We start from the raw sequence: 12,104 nt of genomic DNA on the forward strand, positions 1-12,104 counted from the left end.
GTCAGTTCTTGTGGGTTGTTGTTCATGTAATGGGTATGTATACAAGGACCATCCACATATTTGCTTATTCTTCAATAAACACAAAAAGAAAAAACCCTCTGAAACTAAAAAACCCCAAAAAACCCTGAATTCAATTTATTCAGGTAATTTTTAAGTTCTAAAACAATAATATTTACAAACAGCCAGAGATTTTTTGTTTATAATGCTAGCTCAAATTTTAATGTGTTCTATTTTTACATTTAGAACCAAAACACATACTTGAGAGAAAAACACATTTTTTTCATGTTCTGTTTCAAAGTACAGATTTCTAAATATAACTGAATAGTCAGATAAGATTGTTTCCATTTTCTGTTTTTGAAGAAATTCAAACAAGAAATAAAAATATCACAAATACAGTATCAACAGAATCTGAAGGTTGTTTAAAGCATCCTTATTTAGAATATTTAACTAAAAGAAACATTTTTAATAATAAATGTGTAACATCTTTTTATAACCAAACATAAATCAAATGGCTGAGGCAAAGTCATTTTTTGAATAACAGTTAATATTACTGCTTTAATACCTGTTCAGGAGTTCTGATTTTTACAGACTATTTTTCAAATAAAACAACTATATGGACAAAAAATATGTTACCTTGATAATCACTGCTTTAATTCTATAGTCTTTTTTCAAATTCCTTTCTCTAGATTGTAGTTCTTTGCTTGGCTTTCTTCTTTTAAAGATCTGTTTGTTAGAGAAGAACCCTAAGTATTCTGCATTCAATGCTCTTTGGTTAATGTGACTAAAGCAGCTTATCCTGGGGGTTCTTAGTTTTCTTCTAAAGGGAAAAATTACTCTACAATAAATACGGCCGAAATTACTCTCTCTTTGGAGACCTGTTATATATGTAACATAGTTTGCTAACTTAAAAAGTTTGACAGAAAACAGGTTAGCTACCTGTTTAGAATTAGCCAATGCAAATTTGTTACCATATTTTAGTGCTCACTAACATTTGAGAAAAGTCTGTCTAGCTAAGAGGAATCTTTCTGACTGGGATCTTATAGAAAACAGGAATAGTTGGTGGTGAGCAGAGAGGTTGCTAAAGACCATGTATATATATAAAAGGCGAAGTGACCGGCCGACTGGCTGGTAGGTATGATGTGCACTGACCACCGGGGGCAGACGCTCAATGCAGGAGCTGCCGAGAGACAGCAACTTTGCAGTATGTCCTCTTACACTCCAAGAACCCTCCGGGGATGTCAGACTCCCGGTTTTGGCCTGATCCCCGCAGGCCAGGCCTAGGGACCCCACCTGCCGGATGGACCAGCTCACTCCACAGATGCCCTTTGAGCCGCAGACCCAGGTGCAGCCAGCTGGGAAGGGACCGCAGGAGGTTGGCTCCAGGGAGTGTTCAGCCCATCTCGCCCCGCTGGCCACCTTCTAATTAATTACCTTTTAATGTGCACGAATCTGTGCACCAGGCCTCTAGTAGTTTTATACTATGCCCCAGTTGTTCTACAATAATTATTAAGGCATTTTTTACTTTTGTGGAATGTTGAAAAAAAAACAAAACTTGTACTTGTGCTTCATTATTTAAATTATTAAAATTCCACTAAACTAATGGCATAAACTGAAGACACTGTTTCCTATTATTTGCTACAAAATCATTAAAAACTGTTTAAATTATGAAATACAAATACGAAAGATACAATATTGTGAAAAGTGCTTTTATGGAAAAAGGTATAAAATGTGCTGAATTTCAATATAATAAATCTGCTTCAAACAAATTGTAGAAATCTCTTCTCAAAGACAAACACTGAAAATATAAAAACACTTATTATATTTTATAAGTAAAATTTAGAAAATATTGAAATTAAAGGAATTTTTCATGTAAGACAGTAAAATTATAAATTATATGTCAAGAGTTATAAAATTGTTTTGACAACCAACTCAAGTAAAAAATATCCTATTTTAATCTAAGTTAAATGGCATAACATTACCATAAACAATGTACCAAAAATATCAGAAACAAAATTCTTAAAGATTTTACTACTGTTTAACCTTAACCATAGTAAATGTTATATTTAACTCTCCTTATTCCATTAGCATAATCTCAAAGAAAATCTTTATATAATTGTAACAGCTGTATAGCAACATTTCAAAAAATAAATTTCAAAAAATATTGTTAATGTTTTTGATAGGTAGGTGGGTAGTGAAAGTAGCCTAGTACAGTGTTAACTAAAATAATAGCATGGGAATAATTCTGGTATTTTGGATATCAGGAATTTTTACCCCTTGCATATGCTGCATTTCACAATTTTATAAAGGTTATATGATTTATATTTCCTACCACACTTACATATATTTAAAATATTAACATAAAAGTATATAAGTACAATACACTTGGAAAAACTTGTAAATCTCCTTTATTCTAGTAGACAGAAGAATGTTTCAAAGTCCTTGCTGAAAGGGTTCTGGTTGTTGCCATGGAACTGGAAGATAAAAACCCACAAAGATTTGAGATAAGTTAATGATGCAGACTAAATGGCACATAACAGTATAGTGGGTGGAAAGACATGAGTTAAGTTAAAGCCGAAGTTCAAATTCACATTTGTCCTTTACTAGCGATGGGATCCTGACAAAGTGATTGAAGCTCCCCAAGGAGAAATTTCTTCATCTGCAAAAGAATAGTATCTACATCTCTCTCAGGTATCTTGTTTAGAATTAAATGGAATAAAGGATGTAATGTGTCCAGCCCCCAGGGCTCACTTAGTCCCTCCCTTTAGTTCCATTTATGGTGCTGAATTCAAATATTACGAACAAAACACAACAGCAAGTGGGTCACAGGGATTTTCATACCTTTAGAAATATGTAGTTTCTGTAAGTGTGGCATTATCTGCACTCATAAAAACTAAACGATGTGCTTACATTGCCTCCTAATATTTTTAGAGTTACTTTTGGATACTATAAGAAGTAGATAATCATTTATTTTTACTTGACTAATATAACCAAAGAGGTAACAATTAAAAATTTTGAGCTGCAAAGCTGGACTTGATTCCAGAGATACCTTTTTTAGCATCACAAACAGCTTAATTATTAAGAACACAAGAAAGCTCAAACTATGAGAAACTTTATGAAACAATTACATTCAAGATGTCTACTTTAATTTGTAGGTTTGCCATATCCATGCTTGGTGTGTTTATCATTACAGCAGCAGTAGCAGCAGCAATCAAATTCAATTACATGCAATGTGTCAAATTAGCCAAAAAAGGATATATGCTCTTCCAGTCCCACTCCTGTCTCTTTCTCCCCTTCTTCAGAGTTTTTTTCAGGTTCTGTTTTTTGGTGAAAAATTGCCAGTACTTTTTCAATTCATTTGGTGGGGCAGAGAGGGAAGGGAAAGATACATATATAATTGCAACGCCACACAACACTCACATGCCTTATCATGTGAGAAGTGTACACAAAAAGTACTATGGGAGGACAAGAGGAAATGTCACATGGGAGAACAGTTAGGGGTTCAACACTAGCTTGCATTCAGAGGTAGAAGTGGTAGGAGATGAGGCTATATTGTATAGCCAGGACTGTGAAGGTCCTGCACTCCAAGCTAATTTGAATTTTATCCTATAGGTGTTAGGTGCCGGTGTCAACTCCAATGCAGAGGTGTTCCAGTGATCAAATTTCTTTTTCTGTTTTTTTTGTGAAACTCCCTTAGGTCAGGGGTTGTTTCTTTTTTATTTTTAAATTTACTTTTAAATTATAGTTGACATACAATATTATATTAGTTTCAGGTTTACAATATAATGCTAAGACATTTACTGGTATATGCCTTATGAAGTGATCATGGTAAGTCTAGTAGCCACCTGTCACCATACATACTAGTAGTTATTACAATATTTACAATATCCTCTATGCTGTCTTGATCAGATTTCTTAATAAGAAACAGAATTGTAGCCCAAACCGGTTTGGCTCAGTGGACAGAGCGTTGGCCTGCGGACTCAAGGGTCCCAGGTTCGATTCCGGTCAAGGGCATGTACCTTGGTTGCAGGCACATCCCCAGTAGGGAGTGTGCAGGAGGCAGCTGATCGATGTTTCTCTCTCATCGATGTTTCTAACTCTCTATCCCTCTTCCTTCCTCTCGGTAAAAAAATCAATAAAATGTATTAAAAAAAAAAGAAATAGAATTGTAATAGCTGCTACTTGTCAAATTAGACAAATGAAATGAATTAATTCAATTAGCTTTCTCTACTTATTACTTATAAGAAAATGCAGGACTGAGAAATAACTTTTGAATTTAAAAGATATTCTCTTACATTTCTATGTTTAACACACTAAGAGATTAATTTTATTAAAAATACATTTTACCTCTAATGGTAGAATATTTGGGTGTTAGTGGATAACTAGTTTTTGCAGAATTATTGTCTTAAAATTTTGCTTTAACTCTGGTAAATATATATTTCAATTTAATTTTAAAAACCTATATTATAATCATATTTTACAAATAGAATTGAATTTAAGAAAACATTTTTCAAGTTCTAGTGGCAAACTACCAAACTGTTCTATCAACACATCTCAATGAACTTTATTTTCACTTCTGCCAAGATGGTATATTAGAATACAGACAGAAAGAGAAAGACTGCTTTATCTGATTGAAGTTTCTTTTTCCACCTTGGTTTTTTAGTCTATTTTTCTCCATTTATTAAAATAATGTATGTTGCCAGTGGAAAAATACAGAAAAACACTTTCCACACACCTCAAATTTTATCACTCAGAGGCAGACAAGTTGAAATGTTGGTGTACTTAATTTATATGCATTTCTTTGATTATATAGGTAAATTTATATGACACAGTTCTAAAAACTATCATTAAAAGCTTTAATAAGCCCTTTAATGGTTACATTACATTTCATGATATGAATTAACTACACTTTTAAAAAATATATATTTTATTGATTTTTTTTTTTAACAGAGAGGAAGGGAGAGGGATAGAGAGTTAGAAACATTGGTCAGCTGCCTCCTGCACACTCCCTACTGGGTATGTGCCCGCAACCAAGGTACATGTCCTTGACCAGAATTGAACCTGGGACCCTTGAGTCTGCAGGCTGATGTTCTATCCACTGAGCCAAACCAGTTAGGGCAACTATTCTTTTCTTAATGATACCCCATACATTGTTTTTTTAAAAGAATATATTAATGAGATTAACAATTCTCTGTCTTCCCTCATTTGGCAACTAGATTTTCACCTGACAACATAATTTAACTCTGTCTGATATTTGAACAATTCTACACATCTGCACAGAAAAATGACTGCTATATATCACTACTTGTTGTAAATTCCATTTTATAAATATACAGAGATAAAAGTGAAAACTCAATGAAGCATTAACACTTGTGAAACTCACCGTAAGTCCAAGGAACTTGTGGAAGCACACCTGAATTAGGAGGGTAAGGGTATGCAGCTTGTGGTAATGGTTGATAAGAAGCAAACTGTGAAAAAGCTGGCTGCTGAACAGTGTAAGGAATAGGCATCTGAGATGGGAAATACATATTTGCTGGCACAAAGCTACATGCTTGTGGCCCCCCAGCAAAGCAGCCAAAATATTGAGAATACAAAAGATTAGAATGTGTATTTTGGACAGTATTTGACACTGCAGTCAACATCTCAGGAGGAAGTGGCTGTACTTCAAATGATGTTATGCCCTGGTATGTCTGGGTAATGGAACTGCCGTTGCTGCTGCTGTAATGATAAACACACCAAGCATAGGAAGGATTTAAAGTTCCAAAGGAGTGTTCAGAAGAATTATATATTGGGGTACGTGCAGACTGTGGAAGCTCATTCTGGTATTTGGCAGCATTCCGGGTTTGGACTTTGGAATTTTCATTATTCTGTTGTTCAGAAAAAGAGTATTCTGCTGTTTGATTGACATTAAGGTTTATGTTCTCAGATGTTTCAACAGGTGCAGTGCTGGGATTCAATGTATCTTTCATATATTTTCCTTTTGACTCAGTTTTTGCAGGTTGTGTTTTATGTATTTGTGGAACAGGTATTTTGTTCTGGATAAATATAGGTTCTGAAGAATTAGTGACTGTAGAATTTGTAATAGATGAATTTAATATTTCATTATCTTGAAGTTCAGAAACGGTGTCATTTATTTCTAAATTGGGAAGGATACCCCTCGCAAAACAGAACTTTGAGGGTCCTGATGCGTTAGGCAGAAGAGCAGCATCAGTCCCTGGTTTTATGTCTGAGGGATCTGGGGAATTGTTAAGTAATTTCTGTGAAGGTGTTTCATGGTCTTTTGAAAAGGTGCCATCTACACTTTTTTGGTCATGTAATACAAAAGAACCTTCTTTCTTATCACTTTTTGTTTCAGCAGCCCTAAAATTCACATCTCTCTTCTTCATGCTATTTACATTTCCCTGTTGTCCAGTGAAATCTTCTGAAGTAGCAGATGAAATATTAGTTAATTCTATTGTTCCCTGTGACTTCAACATGCCAGTGTCTTTTAAGTTCTTTAAAGATAAAGGTGAGTCAGGAAATGATCTTTGCATTTCAACCTTTTTTGGAGATCCACGGTTTCTTCTCTGGTTGTTAGATGAACTTGGTCCTATTTTACTTTCACTTTCGGGATGAGATCTTGTGGTCCTATTAAGTGTAACACACACACACACACACACACAAACACACACACACACACACACACACATATATATGTATATATACATATATATACATATATATATAAACAATTTTAAATATACAGTTGCAAAATTTTAATATAAATATATTTGAAATTTTTATTCAGGAGAAGAGATTCTTTTTAAAAAATATATATTTTATTGATTTTTTACAGAGAGGAAGGGAGAGTTAGAAACATCGATGAGAGAGAAACATCGATCAGCTGCCTCCTGCATACCTCCTACTGGGGATGTACCTGCAACCAAGGTACATGCCCTTGACCAGAATCGAACCCGGGACCCTTGAGTCCGCAGACCGACGCTCTATCCACTGAGCCAAACCGGTCAGGGCATGAGAAGAGATTCTTAAGATTAACACTTTCGCTTTCTATTGGCTGTCTACAAGTAACATATTTCCCCAGTTTGCTACCTTGGTTTGAATCTAGATACTCCACATTTTAAATATATATTTTGAAAATATACATTGCTTCCAATATTGTAAAGAATTATTTTATGCTTTGGACATTTCCTGATTGAGGCTTTTAGAAGTAGAAAAGCATCACTATTCATTTTTTTTAGCGTAGTTTCTAATTCATATACCTCCAATCTATTGACAATCCTCTTTACTTACATGTGGCTATACATAACTGGAGAACCACCAGATGTGCCCTGGCCCCCAAGATCTTCTGTTATCTTTAACTGCTAAGATAGCTTGTTTAAGATTGAGAATAGGAAAAGCAGACCTCCAAAATTCCTTGCCAATTTAATATCCTTTGCATTCCTACATAATTTTACACAGTTTCAAGTAGGCTGAAGAAAGAATCTATTATGGGAATGGATAGAGCCAAAGAGTTAATACAGTTCCACAGGTAATTATAGATATAATTATTTGGTGTCTCATCAAGTTTTTTTAAAATCACATCTGGAAAAGAACATGTTGAAAAGAAAAAAAGTAACTCTTCTTCCAGAATCAAGAGAAATTAATCTTTGGCCTTGAATTTATTATTCTACTTATGAAACTAAAAGCTCCATATTTTACTTACTACAGCTTCCTTAAAGGCACTTTAATGACAACCTAGATCAGTGGTTCTCAACCTTCCTAATGCCGCGACCCTTTAATACAGTTCCTCATGTTTGGTGGCCCCCAACCATAAAATTATTTTCGTTGCTACTTCATAACTGTAATTTTGCTACTGTTATGAATCATAATGTAAAGATCTGATATGCAGGATATATTTTCATTGTTACAAATTGAACATAATTAAAGCATAGTGATTAATCACAAAAACAATATGTAATTACATATGTGTTTTCCGATGGTCTTAGGCGACCCCTGTGAAAGGGTCGTTCGACCTCCAAAAGGGTTGCGACCCACAGGTTGAGAATCGCTGACCTAGATCATCATCCAACCCCATACAATACTTTGACACAGTTTCCAAAAAGTACAATTTTGACTTTATCACATTTCCAATGATGTTTCAGTGATGCCTTGACCTTATAGACTGACAGTTGTTTGCATCCTCTGTCCTTTTATGTATTCTCTTAGAGAATATTCTTCCATGAAGACAGCACTCTTTGTTAACCTTATGTTATAATCCATTTTCCTGCTAAATGAAACAAAGTTTGATTCTTTGAGTGCCAAATACCACCTATAATTAGTTATCAAAAGCAAGATAATTATAGAGCTGGTTTATCTTATCCTTCTAACATTTCTATTCATGTTTATACCACTACATAACTATTCAGAGTCGTATGTGCCAGGAAATAAAATGCCATATTTATCTTTTTAAAAAATATCATCTGAGTACATGCTTAGAGAGATGAAAGGAAAGAAGGAGAGAGGGAGGAAGAGAAATACAGAGAGAGAGAGAGAGAGAGAGAGAGCTATCAATTGGCTGCCTTCTGTATGTGCCTCAACTACAGACAGAACCCACAACTCAGGCATGCGTCCTGACCAGGAATTGAATTGACAACCCTTCGTTGTACACGACAATGCTCAACCGAGCCACTCTGGCCAGGCTAAAATGCTGTATTTAAAGAAGCAAAACTGACCTGGCTAGTGTGGCTCAGTTGGATGGGCATCTTCCCATGCACTGAAAGACTGCCAGTTCAATTTCTGATCAAGGCATATGCCCAGGTTTGCGGGCCAAACTGGGTTTTCAGGCTCAATCCTTGACAGGGGTATGTAGGAGGCAGCTGATAGATGTCTCTCTCTCTCTCCCTCTCCCTCTAAAGATCAATAAAAACTATATGTTTAGCTCGGCTAGTGTGGCTCTGTGGTTGAGCCTCTACTATGAACCAGGAGGTCACATGCTTGGGTTTCAGGCTTGGGTTGTCGGCTTAATCCCCAGTAGGAGGTGTGCAGGAGGCAGCCAATCAATGATTCTTTCTCATCATTGATGTTTCTACTTCTCTCTACCTCTCCATTCCTCTATGAAATCAATAAAATATATATATATATATATTTAAAACAAAGAGTGGCCTACCTTATAAAAATGTTTAAAAAAAGCAAAACCAAGTGAGACAGAACTGAGGATGTGTATCTTTTTTATTTTATATTACTCATTCTCCTTCATAAAATAAAAGAAAAATGGAAGAAAATGAAGCTTATCATGATCTGAAAATCTTACAGCGTTGAGTCAAACAAGAGATGGTCAACAAGTCCAATGGTGCCACTTCATGTCAAAATAAGAAAAATATAAATAATATAGTGAGATTTTTATAAATACAATTCAGTTCATAGAGCTAAGCTTTATTTTGAAATCATGTTCTTTGTATAGTATAGTATTAAAACATCCTTTTATGAAACACTGGTATATTTATGTGTTTGTCTATGACTAAGCTCCCACTTAGTAATATAAGTTGGCAATTTATATCTTTTTAACCAATTTTGAAATGTGACTGGTCTGTAAAATCCACACATTTAAAAAACTCAATCTAAGCACATATCCTATTCTTTTATGCTGTTTTTAGTAAAACCAGTCACTAAGTCCCATCAATTCTTTAAGTAATGTCTTGTCAAATACAAATTTTACTTTTTTTCATTATGTAAAACCATCACTCTTCTAAGCCCTCGGTGACTTATGACTTCTAACTGTACTCAGAATTTCCTTATCCTTTACATTATTGAAAAAACATTTTACAAAAAGGAAAAAAAGAAAAAACATTTTACAGCACACTATCTTTCAATTCTTACAAAGTTTAAACTCTTTAGGCCTTACTTAATAAACTGCATAATATGAAACAACCACCTCTCCCTTCTTAGCTTACTCTTGTTCCCTAAATTACATGTATGATCCAACAAAGGTATATGGTTTTAGTCTTGTTACTTAATATGTGCTCAATTTTATTTTTTCTTCAGATAGGGGGTTGATGGCAATCCCTACCTTGGATGCTTGAACGTTGCCTTTTCTTTGTTGATTTTTGTGACATCTTTCACGTTAACCTATGTGTAAAACATACAAAATAAAGCTACATTGGTGATATAAATATTTATCATTCTAATATCAGATATTTGCAATTGCTTGTTCTGTCATCATCTAAAATGCACTAACACTTCATTCACTAACGAACCTTCCCTTTGAAAAGCAGTGAATCTGCGGGACTTCCCATATTTTGTTAATGTTTGGAAATACATTTAAAAAAAGAAATTTGCAAAATTCTTTATATCCCCACACTTGATAACCTGGGAGTCCATTTACAACTGCTTCCTCTTATTCCTTTTAGTAAACCAGCCAGTAAGCCCCATTGTAAGTAATGTCAGTCAAACATAGAGTTTCCTTTTTATTCTGCAAAACAGCACCCTTTTCTAAGTCCTGGATAACTTACTTCTTCTAACTGTACTCAGAAGATCTACCTTTAAATGACTTACAAAACTGTTCCATAGGACACTATCCTTCAATATGTACAGAATTAAGTTCAAACTAGGTAGGCCTACATTTAAAACATTTTATAATCTGAAACAATCTTCTCCATCCTTAGCGTGTCCACTAGTGTTTTTTTTTGTTCCAGACTTAATTTTAAACTCATTTCTCAAGATAGGTCAATAAACACTGTGTCTTTGGCTCATGTTATTTTCCTAACTTATATGTCCTCTTCATTTTTACACGCAGGTGATATTATTTTTTCCTTTAAAGTAAGGCTTTGGTTTGTACTATTCCATGAAATCAGCAAATAATCCTTCTCTCTCTCTTTTTCTTTTCTTCTCATTACTTATCACACCTTTTTAGTATCCCCCTCTTTTTACTCCATGTGGAATATGCAACTTGTGTTCTTGTGTTTTGGAAGTATATTTATAAACTGGTTTCTTATTATGCATTTTCCTATAAACACGGCTAATATATAATGATTAGTTTCCTAGTCTCTAGGACTGATGTAATAATGAATACAATTAGAGTAAACTGAGAAAGAATCCTACTTTTCATTTTGCATATAGGCTTATCTTTACTTTTCAATTGAGAAATTCTTGAAAAATTTTGAGAAGCCTCTGAGAGCAAAATAGAGCCACTTGTTAGTATAGACTGCCTGGTTTTACATCTGTGTTCTCCCATTTAATAATAACTCTATGACAACGGGAAAGTTATTTAACCTTTCTATGTCTCAGTTTCCTTACCTTTTTTTTACTTTATTTTTTAGTTTCCTTACCTTTAAATAAGAAAGTAATAGTGCCTACATCATAAGGCTTTTGTGAATAATAAAAAGTTAGTATTTGTACAATATTATAACAGTGCCAAGCACACAAAAAGTGCTGTATAAAATTAGTTAAATAAAATACGTTTATGTAGGACTTCTATATCTTCATAATCATCTATTTAATAATATCTTTCCTGCCCTGGCCAGTGTGACTCAATTGGTTGAGCACCATCCCATGCACCAAAAGGTCACTGGTTCGAATTCCATTCAGGGCACATGCCCGGGTTGTGTGCTTAATCCCCAGTAGGGGGCATGCAGGAGTCAATCAATCAATCAATGTTTCTCTTTCACATTTATCTCTCTCTCTCTCTCTCTGAAGTAAAAACATATTTTAAAATGTCTGTCCTATTTCTTTATGTGAATAATGTTCAAAAACACAGGTTCCATGAGCTAGTTTTTAATATTCACTACATTAACTATTAGCCTTGCTATATAGAAGATACTCAATAAATACTCGGTTACTCACTTAACTCACATTTGTAATATTGCACTTTCCCTTAAGAAGTGATTAAAATTCACATCCTTTCGAGAAATGTTTTCTAAGTTAAATAATTTAATTTGTACATTTAAAAGACATTTGCAAGTTATGTCTCATGTACACAATCATTTATATTTTATAGGTAATTATAAATTGTTGAATCCAATGCTTTAATAAATTCATTTTTCAAGGCAATATTTAAATCAGTCTCAATTTTTACAATTCTGCTAACTACTTATTTGATTAAAGAGTAGATTCGTTCTAAAAAATACTACTAC

At 34.1% G+C, this 12,104-nt stretch overlaps 1 protein-coding gene across 1 annotated transcript in view; it reads right to left on the reverse strand.

Moving 5' to 3' along the window:
• Positions 1-2,227: 2,227 nt before the first annotated feature.
• The window catches only part of TEX15 (testis expressed 15, meiosis and synapsis associated), a 64,211-nt gene continuing 54,334 nt past the window's right edge, over positions 2,228-12,104 (reverse strand). The window contains exons 7-9 of the mRNA XM_036300077.1: positions 10,043-10,101; positions 5,381-6,624; positions 2,228-2,471 (exon numbers count right to left, since the gene is read on the reverse strand). Coding sequence (XP_036155970.1) covers positions 2,431-2,471; positions 5,381-6,624; positions 10,043-10,101 — 1,344 coding nt within the window. The 3' untranslated portion in view covers positions 2,228-2,430. The remainder of the gene's footprint in view (positions 2,472-5,380; positions 6,625-10,042; positions 10,102-12,104) is intronic.

This window comes from Myotis myotis, unplaced genomic scaffold (assembly GCF_014108235.1).
Source record: "Myotis myotis isolate mMyoMyo1 unplaced genomic scaffold, mMyoMyo1.p scaffold_m19_p_3, whole genome shotgun sequence".
Taxonomy (NCBI): domain Eukaryota; kingdom Metazoa; phylum Chordata; class Mammalia; order Chiroptera; family Vespertilionidae; genus Myotis; species Myotis myotis.